Source organism: Pterocles gutturalis, unplaced genomic scaffold, assembly GCF_000699245.1.
Source record: "Pterocles gutturalis isolate BGI_N339 unplaced genomic scaffold, ASM69924v1 scaffold19596, whole genome shotgun sequence".
Lineage (NCBI taxonomy): Eukaryota > Metazoa > Chordata > Aves > Pterocliformes > Pteroclidae > Pterocles > Pterocles gutturalis.
The window spans coordinates 1-19,163 of NW_010105921.1; the positions used below are offsets into that span (position 1 = coordinate 1).

Below are 19,163 nucleotides of genomic sequence, written 5' to 3' on the forward strand. Positions count from 1 at the left end.
GGGGTGTTAAAAGCTGACTGCGCTGGGACTTGGGCCGACTGTAAAATATTTCATTAAACTATTAAAAAAATATTGACTGTTCCTCACAGAACTTACTTTCAAATGCTGCTTATGCAAATAATCTATTGTTATTGGGGTTTAGAGGGAGAGGAAATAAAAATGATTCTTCTTCCCAAATTCAGAAGGTGGCAGTTCTAGGCTGTACGCCAACATTTTCTGTTTTCACAGCCAAGGACTAACCTGGAACCAAGGACTAACCTGGAACCACATCCCAGCTCTAGGGTAAGGAACTGCTTGGCAGGGCAGCACAGAGGGGCTCCTCAGAGCTGGACCTGAATTTCAGAGGAAAGATGGTTTTAGTTCTTATCCTTCCCCGTGATAAACAAACCAAGCAAAACACCAGCTGGTTTTCAGGGTAAGCTTTCCCAACCCTGTGAAATACACCTTAGTGGACTTTCTCCAGCTGATCAACCTAAAATTTAATCCCCACAAAGGTAATTAGATGTTGAAAAATGCTACTGCATGGTCTTCCCAACCCTTTGCTGCAGCATCAGTTAAAATCATTACTAAAATCATAAACACTCTTGATACTCCCTCACTAAAACAGAAAAGCACTGTGGGCAAAACACACGTACACCACCTTTAAAGTGACCCCCAAAAAATAAAAATGCAAAGAACAAATTGTGCTTACCCATTAAAAAAAATCCAACACCCTTTTTCAATAGTTGAACATTCAGTAAAGATAGCGACAAGTAGCTCTTAAAATAGTGGCTGAACTATATTAAAAAGGCTTTATTGCAATTATACAGAAATTACAGGAATTTTAGAAATACATAAAGCTTCAAATGGTCAAGGTCAGTTTTTTGCCAAGCACTTAAGGCAACTGAATGCAATCTCTTTAATGTAAACTGCAAATAGATGTTTTACTAGCCATGGATGAAACAAAGTAGACAAACAAACATCACAGATTTAAATTGGCAAAACAGAATGCAACTTTTCTTCCATATTTGGCAGAAATCCAGTGGTTAATTACAATGTACACCAATAAAAAGCATCTATTAGAAAAACACAGAAAAAAAAGGTGAAAATTTATCTGATCCAAAGGCATTTTAAATCTGAGTCTCAAGGAAAGTTTAAGGTCTGTAGTCTGAAAGTAAGAAACAAAAGCTATTCAGCACAGCTGAATTACTGGTTTTGCCTCTTTCCTTTGTAGAAGAGTAATCTAGCCTCACTTCCTTCTCAGTCTAGTTGAGAAGTAACACTAGCTAAAGAAATTCTCTTCTTGCCTCCATACACAGTTGAAAGATTGGTTTCAGTGGCATATGGCCAATTCTAGGTTGCCCAGAGATTAAATTTCACATTAATTTTCATAAAAATGAAACTACTTTCATAGTTTCAAGTGAATTTACTGATCGTTAAATGGATGTTTCTACATAAAAATAACAAGTTGGAAAAACTGTCTGTAATGTTGCAACAATTAAAATTAGACCCAAATAGCCTCTTTTTATAGCACAAAATTAACAGCAAAATATAACCAAGTACTTTATTAATATTCTGCATACCCCAAATAACAAAGTTTTAGCACTATAATGCTTTCCTTGGAAACCACTCCTCCTCAGTAATAAAAACCACCCCCATTTAATTCTTCACTTAAGGAACATCCATTCCTCAAACTGTTTTGCCCTAAATTGAATAATCAAAGCATTTGGTGACTCTACTTTTAACAAGTAAAAAAACCCTCCATGTAACAAGCAAACAAAAAACCCAGAGTAAGGACTCAAAGTAAGTGTTAAAGAACAGAGTAGTCTAAGTCAACTAATTTATCTTTAAAGATAACCAAGTTCCAGAGTTAAGGCCGAGGTGGAAACATTGAAAGTTTAATTAACACATTAAACTCTCAAAAGCAATAAAATTCCTTTCTCAAACTTTATCTTAGCCTTTGAATCCTATCAACACCTATGACTACTGACCAGTTATTCTACACAGTTGTTGAGTTAGCACCCATTCTCTTCAAGCATGGGCTGTGTTTTTATATGATTTAAGCTTGCAGGCAACTTTTGGATTTTTATTTCCACAGGCACTTTATTCACAAAAAACACTCTCCTCAAAAGAATATTGAAAATATTTTCAAGTTCTGACTTACATAGTGCACTGACAAACATATTTCTGTAACTCACAGCAAACGCTAATGCTGAAAAGCTGCGCTAGCCAGGTGTCACATGCTTGCAAAGATTTCATTTTTGCAGGGCATTTGAACATACAGCCATTTATCTCTTAAAAATTTCTGTAAATATTGCACTTTTTCGGTAAATTGAGAACAGACAACCAGTTTTATCTGAAGCATAGTAATTAAAAGATATGAAAGTTATATTTCAATGTATCTTAGAACTGTTATGGATGACTCTGTTCTGTCTTTGGCTCTTCGACATGTCCTGTTATTAAAGCAAGTGCTGAGAAATAGTGAGACACAATACTAACTATCTTTACTAGACTATCCATCTTCACTCAGCAAAAAGCCCTGCTTTTATCCTAGCTGGTGGGTTGGTTTCTGCTTTAAATGAAGTTATTCAAGACCTGCAATACTATTTGCACAGGCACAGCAGTTCCATAACACAGATCTTCGAGAAGCCCGTTTACCTAGTACTTTAAGGAATAAAAGTGATTCAAAGAGAACTTTCTCCAGTATATGAAAGATAGTGGTTTAGTGACCAAAACCTCAGGGTTCTATCACTTTAGAGCAGAGGAAGTGTGCCACAGTGCTCCAGACTGTACCCTGGTACATGCACCCTGCTTGCTCGCCTGTCTGTACCGGGACATGGCTCCTGCGCTGTATGTTCACGTGTCCATACTAAGCACCATACTTATTTCAGAGTTGACTGCAGTAGGATTTCCAAAGGTGTTACAAGCAGACACTTTTACAACTGCAGGTTGAGAAGGAAGGGGCCTTTAACAAGAACTAAAGGCTTTGTATTCTCTTTGGAAAGAAAATGTAGGTACTCCTGCCCAAAGATGCCTCTTGAAAAGATTTGGAAGTGCATTGTCCTTCATTATGTGCAACACAAAATCATAACAAAAGTGGAAAAATAAAAGCAACAGCATCTTCTGCAACAGAAGGCACAAGATAGTTTTTGATCTTAAGAGAAGGTTGCTTGTGAAGCTTTAAAAATGGAAAATTACTTCGCTGTTCCACAATGTAAATTATCTTAGTTTAAGGCTCTCTTTCACATGTTTTTATGATGTCCTACTATGAATTGCCTTGGTAATTATGTCAAGTTTCATTTGTTCTTTAGACATGGTTATGTGGTTATGTTCCTTCATAAGTTTGTTTTTCAGAAGTTTCAGCAAAAGATGTATCTATACTGCCTAATCAGTGTTCCCCTAACACAGTTTTGTCCACACCACATCCTCTGTCTCCAAGGCTTCAACAATTATTATGTCAGAGAATTTTTTTTAAAACTATTCACCAATGCCTTAATCCTACCCAATACCATTCTCACATTTTAGACCAAGTTTCAGAAAGTTAGGTATCCTAAGCATGTATGAAGATTTAATATTGGACATGTAGTCTAGACCTATACACACTCCCAGTGTTTTCCTGCATTAAAAAATACTTACTATAACATTTTGCAGTTTTTGTATAAAACAGGACTAGAAAAGGATCATCTTTATATAAAAAGCATTTGGAACAGGCTTAAAATGTAGAGAAATTCTGCTTTATTGAAAAGGTGTCACAACAGCTTTTCTTTATATTAATGGGTAAGAAGAGAATACCAGCTCTTGATAATTTTTAAAAGACCATTAGCACCATAAATGGACATAGGGTTTTGATTTTTAAAGATGTGTGCGATCATGGAAGTAGTCCAGAGTATTGCATTTGTCAGTACACAGGCTGATCATAAAAGGTTTCAACTCACACGTGCTGAGCAAACCACATAGGACAACTTCTTTAACATGTTTTTACCAAACTCACGGTCAACAGTGCAAGTGATCACGACAGATAGCACCTTTAGAGATAAAAGCTACAAAATGCTCACAGTATTGCTTTTTTAAAAGTACAGCTAGTGCAATAGTTTTGTGGTGTGTTTGTTTTGTTTTTAAACAGTGAACATAGATTGCAACATCTTGTAAATCACAACTCTAGTATCTCATGGTGTACAGCAAACCACTTCACCAAAATAGCTGACATGCTAGAAAGTGTCATCCTGAAAGTTTTGCAACATAGAAGCTAAGTCTTGCTAATTATGAACAATTTATGTAAAAATGAGGCCCAGATTGCAATCATTAGTAGAAACTACAGCACAAAAGGTCTGTAAGTAGTATCATTTGTTATTGCAGCGTTATGCTGTAGAGTGTTTGCAGAACTGGACCCTAAAGCTATAAAAAAAGGCCATATATTAACTCCTTATCATGCAGGCATTAACAGCGTTCCTATATTACCATCTAGGATTCCTCAGCAGCCAACAGCTTTTCTTGCCCTGTTTTTCCCAGGTTGGATACATACCTCCAATTAATGTACAGAGCTACAGATTCAACCCAGGAGAAATCATGCAAGAAAAGCCATCAGCTGATCAGGATGAACCCATGTTGCAGTTCAAAGTGACATCCTGCACTGTTTTTACAGAAGACTTTAGAGCTCTCCTCAAAGTCACACGGAAAGCATGAGAACCACAGCCAACCACCATTATTTCCTCTTTTACTTTCAGGTTCCTTGGAGTGACCTTGACCTCACAAAACACCCAGAATTTATCTTTTTCACATCTCACACGTGCTCTTCTGAACCAGGAAAATAAACACAAATTAATGTACTCATTATTTAAAGCGCAAGAAATTATTCCCAAGACAAAAAGTACACCCTAGGATGTTAGTTTTTTTACTTGAAAATAATTTCAAGTTTCAAATTGTGCAATGATGTGTCTGATGATAATAGCTCCAATATTAACACTAAAGCCAAAAGGTTTCTCACATGTAAATCCTACTCTTCTGTATCAAGCCCTTTAGAAAAGGCAGTTAATAGAAGCAGATAAAGACAGGAGCCCCAGGCAGCCTAGGCTGAAACAAAAGCAGCATTCCGAGTGGCAACAAACTATGAGAAGAGTGGAATGCAAAACCAGTTTTTACAAAAGTAACAAAGCACTGATAACAAGTTACTCAAAAAAGAAAGCGGAGTTGGAGTTTAGCAATAGTAGAAAAGGCCAATATACAAACATTTCACTGGTAGAGGGAGAAGTAAGCAGGGAGATAAAATTTCCTCTTGATATTCTCTCAGCACTCCTGCCATCTCTAATTTAAAAAGTAACAATAATAATAAAAAGAAAATGGACCCACTCCACATCCTTGCAGTAACACCTGATTATACTTCGTCGAGTTAGAATACAGAGCTCTGATGGCTCATTTTACAGCAGTCTGCCTTCTCAGACAGCCCCTTTCAGAGTTTTCTGGTTTGTAAGTGACCTTCACTACACTGTTTAGCTATTGCCACCTTTGGTACTGTGCCCTCCGTCTGAAAGGGGCTCAAAAGGACAAGCAAAAATGGCTCTCAGTACAACCTAGTTCATCTTCTCAGAGAAGCCTCTGTGAACTGCATCCAATGTTGTGCATGCTGCCGAGACCCCCTCCTCTGCTCACACATGCCTGTGTGGTGCCTGGGTCCCTCGCTTCTCAAGATACCTTAACTTCAGACTGGTTTCTGACCACTTTTTTTTTTTAAAGGGGGGGAAGTCATCTTCAAGCACATTTGAGGAAAAGTTATTTGTGAAAATTAATCTCAATTGGCATAAAGGACATTCTTCTGTAAGAAGTCTTTGCAGTTTCACAAATGCTAACCTCCTAAAGACCTTATTAAGCAGAGGGCGAATACAAGAGCTAAAATTAATATTATATAGGCAGGGCTTGAAAGAAGAGCATTTCTGCTAGAAGGAACCCACACACAGAGACTTTAAAAACACCTTAAGCACTGTATACGATGGATCTACATTTTTTCCATTGACATTGACCAGAATTCAAACCAGTTATGACCAACAACACAGCAAGCAACAGACGAAAACACTGACTCCTGATCTAAGGGAAGGACTGAGCCAACCAACACAAAATCATTTGAAAAAAGGGAACACTAAATAGAATGGTATAATGCAACATCTTTTTTCACTACAGTATGGATAAGGCTGCCTGTAGCATGCAGCCAATAGAATTTGAACTCAAGAAGCCACAAACTACTTCTTCCAGCAAGAGCTGGTTTGCCCTCTCCTCCTACCAGGGTTGCATCTTTAAATCAAAGGTCAGCCCACAGCAAACAGCCACAGAATACTCCACAAAACTCCAAGTCCTTAGAAATTAAAATATTTTCATTGAAAACAAGTCAAATCTGCCCAAGTTTTTAAGCACTGATTTTCAACAGAAAGGGCTCCTCAACATCAGTATTAAGATACACGCTAGAGACTGCACAATATCTGTTACTTAATCATCATTCAGGCATTTTAAATGTTTTGTTAGGAAATATTATTTACTGAAGTAAGAGAAATTCAGAACTAGAACTTTTTCCTACAATATTTAAGTTACCTGTACCTAGCCTGAAATTCTTATGTGTTACTTCCTAGGTTAATAAGATTAATCAAATGGTTAAATCCATGGAAACTTGAGCCAGCTAGAAAACGCTTCAGTACATTTTAAGCATTGCAGCACTTGCTGCTTCTTTTAGTGACAGCTTGGAGGAAGAGCTTATAAAAATTTGCTAATCATTTTTAAACATTTCAAAACTTCCAAGCATGTCTGAGTTGGGTTTTTATACTGTAAGTTACGAGTGAGAACCAGAACAGTCCACAGCACAAGAAACACATCTGTACTGTAGAATGAGGTGCTTAATACTGTCCATTTCCTTATAGAGGTTTTTTGCAGCACTGTTACACACAATTAATTTAATTCTCCATTACTTAAAAGTTAGGTGTAGTTGTAGCTCACTTTTCATGTAAAAAGCAATATATGATCACCATCTACTTCAGTGTTTTCATATTCCTTCCTTTTTCTTGTAAGTACTAAGAACAAAATCCTTTGTCTTCCATCTCAGATTCTCAGTACAATTATTTTTCTTAATACACACTAGGAAGCATCATAAAGTAGCATATGAAGGCTAACTTATAGGCAAAGTTATTTCAGTGGCACACTTGGGTATTTTTCTCATGTGCACTTAAGCAGCAACACTAATGGTATCTAGAGTATTTATTTTTAAGATCCCTTTTTTTCAGTAACAGAATTTAAGATGTTGATTTTACAATGCTTGGTACAGAACACTTAAATTCAGAAGTGTTCAATCTTACAATATCATTCTAATTTTGTGTAACTATAGAATACTTTTAGGTAAGTCCAAAATACATAAATTGTAAAAATACCAAGATGACAATTGGGCTTTATAGCTGTTAAGTGTGCCAGTAAGGAAAAATGCTTCCAGGACATCTGATAGATTTGACATATTTTCAAAATCACCCCATGAATCTAAGATTTTTTTTTTTAAATTAAAAAAAGAGCTGTGGGAAAGTTAAAGTAAATGGAAAGACTTCACCTTGTGCTGAAGTTAATGGATCTGGTCTCTAGAACTGTAAATCATACTTGATATCTACTGAAATGAGAAAAAGAATTTCGGTTAGTAGCAAACAGAGGACAAATTGTCTAGCCAGATACTACTGATAGGAGAAAGTCAGAGTTTGAACAGATTCTGATTTAAGATACAGATAAGTGGATTTGCAGTAATCTAATTAAGAGAATTCTCTCTCATCTCTTAAAATACTTCCCAGTTCTGTCTGTTACTGAGCTTTATTTCTCTATTACTTGAAGGTAGTGTATCTTAACATATAAATATAGTCCTGACGTTTTTTCCTTCTCTCCACCCCCCCCCTTTTTTTTTTTTTAAATGGGGGAAGCAAATCCAGTACTAGATTTGTTGCAATGAACAGATAAATGCTGTTCATAGCAACATTTAGCACAGCTCTTTTTGCTACTACCCCACCTGTAGCTATCTTTCCAAGAAAACAGCAGTGAATAATTAACATTTAGTACCATTTCTGTCCACATGGGAGTGCTAAGCGCATACCAGATAAACGTCAACTTACTGTGGTTTCAAGTATGTTAATTTCTGGCACTGGAATCTGTAGCATGATCAAGGTAGCAGCACCTTTCTTTAAATGCTCAAGTTAACCTTTTAAATCCAGATTTAAATTTAGTTTAGGCATTTCAGAAAGCTTCTTTCATAAAAGCAAAGCACCCAATACCATTTAAGTCATACTGATATGTCAGGTATACAAGTTCAGTGCCTTTTTTTTTTCCAAGTGTCTGGGAAATTCAACATGTAAATGCTCTTCAGCAGAGAGCAGGAGTATTTTATTTATAGTCACAGTACAGGTGCAGCTCATGTGACATCTCTAGGAAGGATTATTATTGTAACTCCAGGAAAAAATAATTACAGCAACATACTGCAAAACACTGGGCATATACAGCCCAAATCAGCCTACAATCACTGATCAGTACGTTAAGTCAAGGCTAAGTTTCTCCTGTTCCTTTTACCCACTGCAATCCTTTTTCCTCGTAGGATGAAACCATATTTTCAGCCTCATAGTATTTATATACAATGGTCACTCCATTCTTAAAATTAATAATTTTTATGTACCAGCTGTGCTTTGCATTGGATAAGCTACTACAGGAGTAAGCACTAGCATACATCATTACTTACCTCATTTCATCACCTTACATACAGGTCTAAAGAATCTTCAAATACCTCTATACCATCTGAGTTTGCAAAAGTGATTTAAAGCTATGGAGATAGTAGAGAAGTGGGGTTTTCTCCTAATTAAACACACAATTTTGAGGGCTTTGATACAATGGACAAAATGTAAACACTTAAGGGAGGGCCAAGCCAAAACAGGAATCAAGTATTTTGAGCTAGGGCTACCATTTAAACTTTCCTTTTGTATTGCAATATAAGTTTCTCTCAAATTCATCAGTAGAATGAAAGCTCACGTAGCCCAACAAAAGCATAACCTTTACTTGGTTCTATGTCATCACTTTCATATTTTTTTTTCCTTCTGGAAAAATCAGAATAAGTGTAAAAAAATATGAAACACCTCCTCCTGCATGAAAAAAATTCTGCTTTGCAGATACATTACAGGAGTCCCACTAACACACGGCAGTTGTTATGCAGACAATTGGCCATCTAGACTATCAAAGTATTATTTTTCAGCCACCAGATGAAAACCACTGTTTAACCTCTTTACCAGAGCAATTTTCATCATGTTACTTTCAAGGTGTGGTTGCCACTAATGAAATCCATTCACAATTTCTAAAAGATAGTATTACTACAAGTGGCTTAACATGACTGTATCTAAGATATAACAAAGCTTAGAATTCAGCTTAAAAAAAAAAAAATACTGTGGTCTATGAAGTAGTATTGATATAACAAGTATCCTGGGAGATTTGGACACTGACATCAAACAGATTCATTTATGTGATAAAGAAAAAGGTCTTTTGCAGAAATGTTTTGATACTGGCTTTTTAGCTACTCAAGGTCTGCCAGGAGCAAGAAAATAAAAACATATCTCTATGTCCATACACACACAACTTCCAGGAGCACGTTGTAAGATTCTAAGCAGCTTATTTTAAATAACAAACCCAAACACCAGCAGAATTTCTCTCTTAGCTAGGTTTTGCCAAGGATGTATTGTAATGAACATTGTTTATTGTATTACTTTGATAATGCACAAAAATATTTGAAATGCACAGTAGTAATATTCTCATGTACAACTCTTAGCAATTGATCCCCTTAACTGAAAAAATTGTATTGGAATACAGAGTATTCCATTTTATAACTTCAACTGGAGTTTTAAAAACAAGTTGTCATTATTTAAACCGTGTTCACACTTGTCACTCAGTTCAAGACATTCTTAAAATAAGCCCCGTTTCCTTTATATAAGTATCACTTCAACACAACGCAGTTTTATCTTTGCCATCAGGTTTTACTGAAGATTTGAAAATAAAATTAACTGCAGAAACTAATACAGAACACAAATCATTAAACATGGTATGCTAGTTTTCTACTTTGTTTTCCCAACAATACAAAACCAACAAGAACCAGGTAGCTGTCCTCTGTGGGTTTGCTACAAGTTTGCCTTGGTAATTTCCCATCTTCTCAGTCAATGTGCTTAAATAGCCATTTTAGTTGGACTGAAACCCTGGGGAAGAAAGGAATCTGCATGCGAGTTCTACCAGTGTCGCTGAATATGAAATGGTTTCAGGTAATAACTAAAGAAATGCTTATGTTGCAGGTATTCACCTTGGCACCTTTCGGTTTGTTTTGAAGTCAGTCACAGAAACATATGCCAACAGGTAAAAAAAAGAAATTCAATGCAGAACTATGGCTCCCAAGCAAAGTTGCTACATAGTTTCAGCAAGAGATAGCTACTAAAATTAAAAAAAAAAGTTTCTTTTAAATCTATCCCCATTTTGGACCAGGCCTTGCACTCCTCAAGCATGTGAGATCTGTAGGACTTTTGCCTGAATTAAGAACACTATGATCAAAAAAAAAAGTAGTTTTGTTTAATATGTGTTTAACTACACAGCAGTGTGTGCTTTTGTGTGTATATGCAGGTACATACACCAACAGGCACTGTATAGTTATATACACAAGGCCAAACCGCAATTAAAGATTTAGACTTTGAAACTGTGTCCTTTTTTAAAAATAAAATTTTAGGCTCCTTGAGCTCTGATGTTAGCAGCTATTCCTAACTTGCAAAGTCATCAGGTAGCACAACAGTTTAAATATAAAATTACTAATAAAAATGTAAAAAAATTGTATATAGTAGAATATATGGGAGATAATGGTGGTAAGCAGTATTTTAGGGTCATAAGATATCCATACCCATAGAGTGTAAAAAAAGTCAAGACTCGCTTCCAGCTGTACCAGTCACACAAAGGCCTTACCTTCATTAGCAAGAATAACGCAACAAACCACTTCCCACAATTGTGCTATTTTTTATATGCCTCAATATGCCAATATCGTGCCTTTACATTTTAGCATCTTTTTGCCCTTTATGCACTCCAGAACTCTGCAGATGAGATTTTTGGGTGCTTCTGTGGATGAGTGATGGTTAGTAATGAAAGTGTTAACGGGGTCTTTGGCACCTCTATCTCATTAGTAAAGCAAAGTCCTGCTCCATTTTTTCTTTAATAATGAAATCCCATCAGTGGTGCATTCTATTAGCACTGAAGAGTAGAATAGGTCTGTACAGCCTGATGATAGGAAAACATAGGAAATGTTTGTCAACAATTGTCTTTCCAATCAATTGCACAGAAGCTTGGTCCACTTCTTCAGGTACAGTGAAGTCCTCTTAAGAGCTTTGGTTACAGCATTAATGTTTTGGTAGAAAAAACAGAGCAGATGCTTTCCTTCTTTTCTTCAGGTAGATTTTTCATTGTCCTCTCCTGTCTTCTGAACCCGTGAATACTTTTTGCATGAAGATTTGAAGCAGCTGGGAGGCCAAGATATTGGCCAAGAAAAGCTGCAAGGAACAGAACCTTGCACGTTCTTCTCAAAGAAATAAAATATTGGATACCACCATGCTCGAGAGAGAAAATTTGTCTGCGAAGAGACCTTTAAAGTCTGTATTGGCACAAGTAAAGAGGAAAAGGAAACAGACAATCAGTTTAAAGCATTATAATCAATTACATTGACTCAAGACAACTACAAAAATGCAATATATTTGCATGCATTTCTGGAAAGATGAGGTGCATTTAGCCTAGAAAAACCAGAGTAGCATGTACACCATAGTCCCAATGTATACTACAAACTGAGCATCTTTAACACACAAGGATGCTTTGTTGCTGTACAAAATTTAGGGAGACAGAGCACTTAAGTCTTTTTGAACATGAGTCCTTTCAGGCATGTAATGTTTCCATTGATGAGTAAACTAGATTAAAATGCCTTGAGAGCAATGCTCCTACTTGAAAGTGTTCTTCAAACAACTGCGGTTACCTTCTGCACAGGATACTTTTAGTGACCATTCTTCTGTAAACGTCACTAGAATTTTAGGATGGTCTAGGAAATGTAGGTTGGTCCAAAATTTTATTACTAAACTACTACTCACAAGCTTAGATAATCAAGGGCTATTCCATACATCCATTACAGCAATAAAACACTGAAGTTCAAAAAAAAAAATGCTTTTAAGCCAAAGTATCAGGAATTTTAAAAAAATAACTTCTAAAGAGAGATTTTTAAATTACTTCACAGGTGCAGATCAAAAAGAAAACATCTTAATATACTAAATATTAACTTAAACTACAGTAAAGTCAAACTCCTTGCCCAATTAGTTTAAACCTCAATATGGAACCTCTATTTTGATTTCAAAACTAAGAGCTGACTTTGCCCTTTGAGCAGTATTAACAAATGCAGGCTATACATTGATTCTGAAGGTATTTGCTACTCACCTTTTCATTAGCCATTGAGTGGTACCACCAGAAAAGCCGTGTGGTGATATAGTAAGCAATGATGACATCTACAGTATAGTGTTCATGAGCAACCAGGATGCAAACGATGCCAGCAGCACTCATTAACCAGCAGATTAAGTGATACCACCAGAAATGACGTGGTGAATCTGTGAAACAGGGAAGTGATGGGGAAAAACACACAAAGCCACACATTATTATAGCAATCCACAAAGGGAACGGGAAAAGAAAAATATTATTTAATAAGGCTACTAAATTAAAAAACATAACTCATTTATGAGTACAAGAAAACAAGACTAAAGAATTATGCAAACTTACTGAGGTGTTCTTACTTTGTAAAATGAAGCCAAGATGAGCTTGCAGTTAGAGAGAGACAGCACCATCACCCATTTTCTAGTCAAGTAATTTAAGTTTTCCAGTTAAATAACTTCTAGGGTATGGGGTACAGGGGAAGAGACAGAATTGAGGCAAGACATACACTTTGATTATTTTACTTGGGTGCTTTGAATCTCTGCTCTTTTTACAGTCTATGCTTAAGTAAACTTACACTCAAGTAAAATGTCTAGAATCAGTAAGACCCGAGCAGAGATGACAGATTACACAGGAAAAAACACCTTATTTTGATTCTTAGCTTTGAATGACTTTGCATGAGACCTCTGTTCTGCACTGTACAGGGAAGAACAGTATGTGAATTTATACCCTTTCATTAAAGATTAACAAATGGGAGCGAGCCTATTCTTCAAAATGCATTTAAGCCACTTCAGTGGAAAAATTCCCCTGCCCTTGCTTCCTCATTGACAAATGCCTTGGGTGTCACAGTGACCATTCATAACTTCTGACAGGCTAACAGGCTTTATTTCATTCGCAGCAGGAGGTTTTGGCACCCCTTCCCTTGTGGGGCAATGGTCAGCCTTTACTTGCACACAATACCAGCAGAAAAGTTACTGATCTCAACAAGTCTGCCCAGTAGTAGTTTGGAAGACCTGTGCAAAACAATTACTGTAGGAGGACTTAAGTTTTAATGCAAGTGTCAAAGCCATAAATTCTCTCATCTCTACCTAAAACATTGCAGATAAATATGTATCTGATTAAAAAAAAGGGAGCCAAGTCTCAAGAAGCTGATGAAAACAGCCCAAGCAAGAAAGACATACCAAGGCTAAAATAACTATTCCAGGCAAAAAAGCTGGAGTGCAGGAGAATAAATGAAGAAGCAGCAAAACTATGAAAGGAGGAGAAGAGCAGAGCAAAAAAAAAAAATCCACTAAGCCAGAAATAATAAAAACCTCAGGATGCATCTTGTACTGAAGATGTGTCATACCAAAAGAGCAGGAAAGAACACCATAAGCAACCTCTAATTCAGAGCAATTATAGGGCTTCAGCCCTTGCTCAGGTAACATTTTGCTAATTACATGGGAGGCAGAAAAAGGAAAGCTACGCATTTCTCATTTATAGAGCACAACTCCACTGAAATATATGCCTAACAATTAAGCAGCAGTCAAAAGGCTTATGACAAGAATTTCTGACAATTCCTCCAACCCCTTATGATAACAGTGCATGAGCTATACTAGCCCTGAAAATATTGGGTTATCTGAATCTTTCCTGGTACTAAAAATATCAAAGAGTATGTGAGGTCATGTTAAAGCTACAACAACACACAAAACAAGGCAAACAACAAATCCATTATTAGGCTCTTTTCCTAATACTGCTCTGGTAATTCTGACAAGTTACACATGCCATTCCCCCAGTAATGTTCACTCTACATGAAGGACCTGGGCCTAAGAATAAGCAGACTATCATCAGCATCTTAAATCACTGTTTGAAGAAGAACGTCTCACATCCACAGATTTGGAGTTTGTCATATGAAACAGGCTGGCTTATATTGTGGTTTTTGTTTAAGGACAGAACGTAGGATTGCAACACTTCCTTCCCTCAACACTTTAATAAGAGGAAGGCACTCAACTGATGCTGGCTACTCTTATTTTTGTTTCAGTGAGAATTACACATTCCCATGAGCCAAGCTAGCATTTGCATAGTTTGGGACACAACAGCAGGACAGAAGATTCCAATTCCAAACCTGTGAACTGGAAAGGGAACTCCCCACTGCACATTCATGAGCAGCCAAGTTCCCAGGGTAGAAGTATTGCTTATCATATATAAAATTTAGAAGTTGGTGCTTAGTTCTCCAAAGCTTCGACCAATGCTCCACGTGCAGCACAGATTTTTTTCCCCACATACCCCATAGCAATGTAAAGCAAGGGGAAACCATAAACCCAACTATATCTGTGTGCTTGCCAAATTCTTATCAACATCAAGAGGCATAAATTGGATGCCTTCTGCTAGAGTCTCCTACAAGCATGAATCAACCTGCTCCCGCAGGGGGATTGGACTAGATGATCTTTCGAGGTCCCTTCCAATCTCTAACATTCTGTGATTCTGTGAACTTCCTATTTTTTGGAGTAACTAATGTACAGCATGCTTAAAATAAATTACATTGCTTCTGTATGTAGTACAGCTGTGCAATGGCACTGTGCTCAAGCCACAAAAATTCCTTAAAATCTAAGGTGTATCAGCCAGTCTGCACAGAGTCAATTGGCATTTGAACAAGGAAAGTGCATTGAAACACCATCACTTACACTCTTTGATGAACAGGTAGATCAGCGTTAATACCACAGTGTGACCACTAAACAGGAAGTCCCCGCACAGGATGTGTGATCCAGTTATGGACAGACCACCACCAGAAATCAGTCGCAGGATCCTCTGAACCTTTGCCTGAGAATCTCCATTCAACTAGAACACCAGAAAAAAAGTACCAAAAAATGTTTAAGATACACAATAACTGACTTGAGTAAACTTCTTGCCCAAACATATGTGGATTCAGAGAGAAAAGGACATAAACTATCTTAATTTTCTTTGGCTTTCTTTCAGATATTTTTAAATTAATAAGCATGTATATCAAAGTTGACAGGTGCTAAAGATCAGCTTGATAACACTAGCATTCTGTCCTTGTTTTCCCAGGCTATTTCAAAACATGCATTGTATGAGAACGAGAAGCAGAATATACTGGAAAGGTAAACATTAAAAATTTGTAAGGTCGGGTATCTCACAATAACCATTGACAGAAGGGAAAAAACACGCATTCAAAATCTGTTCCAATACTGTGCAACCTTGCCTACCACTTCTGTCATTCTGTTCAGAGCTAAGCAGTGTTTCTACAGGACAAAAACCTCAAACTCCCTTCATTTTAGATTTAGGGTTACAGGACAAAAAAAGAAATCCTGAAGAGCTGTCAAGTTTTTCAGAGTTTAAGTAATTCATCCTGTTTTGCTAATGCTAGCAAAATGCACTTTCAGCAAAGACATTTAAGTTTTCCTTTGCTTACCCCTTCCCATTCCTCTATATACGGTCTACTACACCCAGAGTCATTCCCCAAGCTACTAGAACAAAACAGTTGAGTCTTTACAGTAGTGGTATGTAAAGACAGCTTTTTCAAACAGACACTGATTCATAAGAAAAGTAGCTCATGCACTACATTCCTAAGTTGTCCCAACATGAAAGAATAAGACTGAACAGACATGATGCTGTATCTCAAGACCAATGAGATCCTACACAAGGAGTGACAAATGTATCCACCAAGCATAGCGGCAGTATTCTTCAGTTTCAAAATGCTTATCTTCTCAGCGCACCACCAAACTGTTTCTTATTCTCAAGGGCACTGTTCTTTCAGTGCAGCCAACCTGGTACAGCTTGTTCCAAGGGAATTTATGTCTAATACTTCTTACTAATAAAACAGCAGTAACAGAATTCCTTTGTGTCACCACCTAACTGCACCGCCACAGAATTTTCAAAACATTCTTGTAGAATATTAGCATGTACATGCTAATATATAATTTTTTCTAAATAACTGAACTTGTTTTAGTCACATGTATATACATTTTGCAGGTTGGAAGCAGGGAGATGCAGCTGACTTCAGGTATTGTCACAGCTCTTGATAAAACAGTGAGAAACATGATAACACGATGGTTTTTTAAAAGAATACTGCAACACAAGCTTGCGTATGAGCCTATGAATTACAATATTGACCTTTGGTATCCCACTATGTAAGAGAAAAAATACTGCTGCAGTATTAGTTTCTGAGGCTCAAGCTAATTGCTCTAAGTTTACCAATTTGGTAGCAGCACTATTTCAACGTAGGTACTCTCCTTTAAAACACCTTCACTGCAGCAACAGCTTGAGGTGCTTTCTGTTATCTCGCAACTTTTGGTTTATCACTATGTATATGTCTGAACACATCAACTTAAAATAATTTGTATTATTTACTAACACCTGGAATATTATCTTCTATCTTCTCTAATAAGGACTCAGGCAAACACAAAGAAAAGAATTACAGGCAGCCTGCTCTAGTGGTTGGCAACCCTGCCCACAGCAGGGGGGTTGGAACTAGATCTTTAAGGTCCTTTCCAACCCAGGCTGTTCTATGACTCTATGAATGAGGGAGCAAAGGCTCTTACCTTTGGCGCACACTGAAAATGCATTCCAGGCACAGGTAAGGTGGTAACGTACATAGTAATACAGCGGTAAAGATACAAAGTTCCTATTATAAAAAAGAACCTGCGTCCCACTATTGATCTGAAAGTAAGGGAAGGGGGGAAAAAAAGAAGATTGAGTATAAAGTTCACAAGCAGGATATACATATAATAGTTCTGGAGCTCTAGCTTTATTAAATAGCTAAATCCCTAGAACCAAAGAGCTGCTCTGCCCCCGGTTCTTCACCACACACTTCTCTAAATCAAATATTAAAAAGTTTTCCAGTTTTAGTCTTGCTAGCTCATAATCGTACACAACTACCACAACACTCCCATCAAAGCTATCTAACCAATTTAAGGTCGCCTCATTCCGACGTAGGTGTGCAGTAGTCAGGCATATTTTTCTTCAGTGACCTTCTCTTTTTAGTCCCATATCACACCCATGCACTTGACTTAAATATGCACAGTTTAAGCAAATGAAGACAAAAGGAAAAGCTCCTAGTCTAGCTGTAGAGGACAGTGGTTCCTCCTCCCATTTGGATGAGATTTATTACATCATCATGATTTCCTCTGATTAAAAATTGCCATGGCAGCAAATGCATTTTGAAAAGCCCAATCTGAGAACAAATTTGAGTAGTACAACACAGGTGTCAGAAATTCAGATTTTAAACATTATTCAATAACCAGGGGAAGCCTGCATTTCCATACCCAGCACGGATACTAGAATATTTTCTAGAGAAGTCATCTCTGTAATTTTCCTAACAGCCCTATTCTACAATATTGCTACAGATGCTATCATAAGATTTCTTCTACCCAAAGCGAACAAGGGAAACCAATGTTCTGAAAACACACAGCAGAGAAAAAAAAAAGCATAGCTACTTACTTGTATCTAAGAAACAACCACTGGAATATCCATAATCCAACTAGTATCATTCCATTTATTTCTGATACAGAAAAAGCCCATTTCACACGATCAACGTAATCAAAAAATTTGTCAGGCAAGGGAGGGCTTAGCTCCTTTGGAGGTACTCTCTCATGGACCACAGTGATCATGACAGTTGTTAGAATCAAGTTGAAGAGAGCATAGACGAAGGCAATACCCGTTTTCCACCACTCCAGAGGAAATTTGTTCCTAGACTCAGCAGGCATAGCAATCTGGATATAATCAGGATATTTTTTCGTTGTTTTTCGCAAGCCATTAGACAAGCCCTTTGGTTTGTTAGTGCCATTTTTGTTCTCTTCGCTGACTGAGAGAGTAGGTCTTGAGTAGCCATTAGAAGTGTCATTGTTTTGACCCTCCATATGCTCTTCAAGCTTTGCTGTCTCAATGGTATTCATTCCCAAGCTGTATGGCCAAATCGGATTTCTCAGTGACCAATTTCCGGGCTCTCTGAAGTATGCTATTCCTCGAAGTCCAACGTTCTTGTTCCTATATGATTTTTGATTTCTGTAAAACTAAAAAGTGTCCATTGTGCTTGCACTATTCAGATACTGTAAAGCAAGTTGAAGACAAATCTTTCTTTCCTCTAGAGCTGTATCATCTGCAAATAAACCAAAACAGATACTGAGAACCTTCAGAACTAGTAATGTGACACTAAACAAATATCTTTAAAATGCTTATTCTAAGCAAGTTGAGACTAAGCCACGTTTGCAGCAATATTGAATTTTCTTGCTTAGGAGCATTCCATCCAAAGCATCTCCTTTTGGACCCTAGGGCTGCTGCATATATGAAGATGGTTTGTCCATATCGATCAGGTAATCCTGTTAGTCCAGGTGACAGCAGAGAAAACAGAAGGGCACTACAGGATTTTATTTTGTAAGGCATAAAGTAATTTAGATTTATCTAGAAAAAATCTACTCAATGGACAGCTCCATTAAATTTGCTTGGTTCTAAATGAGTATTTAATCAAAAAGATTTAAAAATAGTGTCTACATAGCTACTGTAGTACCCACGAAAAACATCTGAAATTTCAGAGAACTGAGAAATATACCTCTGGATTAGATTCTTAGTTATGGTAACCTATATGTAGAACAGACTACAAATGGATCCATGTTTGTCCTTTAGTTACTTACTGTCTAAATAGATTGCACACACACCCCCCAAACAGGAACAAATAGCAAGATTCATTATTGCACAGGATTTATTTCAGGCTGCATTTG

The 19,163-nt window shown here is 37.1% G+C and overlaps 1 protein-coding gene across 1 annotated transcript; it reads right to left on the reverse strand.

Annotated features, from left to right (window-relative positions):
• Positions 1–11,181: 11,181 nt before the first annotated feature.
• Positions 11,182–18,535, reverse strand: SGMS2 (sphingomyelin synthase 2). Its single transcript, XM_010087580.1, has 5 exons — positions 17,887–18,535; positions 16,989–17,106; positions 15,114–15,267; positions 12,463–12,629; positions 11,182–11,638 (listed from the first exon to the last, which is right to left on the reverse strand). The coding sequence occupies exons 1-5, from the start codon at positions 18,339–18,341 to the stop codon at positions 11,435–11,437; spliced, it is 1,098 nt and encodes a 365-aa protein (XP_010085882.1). The 5' UTR covers positions 18,342–18,535; the 3' UTR covers positions 11,182–11,434.
• Positions 18,536–19,163: the final 628 nt, after the last annotated feature.

Bases quoted from the DNA above. Each gene is read 5' to 3' on its own strand.
- SGMS2 (XM_010087580.1), bottom strand. From the start codon at position 18,341: ATGAATACCATTGAGACAGCAAAGCTTGAAGAGCATATGGAGGGTCAA. The intron at 15,268-16,988 runs GTAAGAGCCTTT...CTGGTGTTCTAG, and splicing joins ATTTTCAGTGTGCGCCAAAG to TTGAATGGAGATTCTCAGGC. The intron at 12,630-15,113 runs GTAAGTGATGGT...CCTGTTTCACAG, and splicing joins CTACCTGTTCATCAAAGAGT to ATTCACCACGTCATTTCTGG.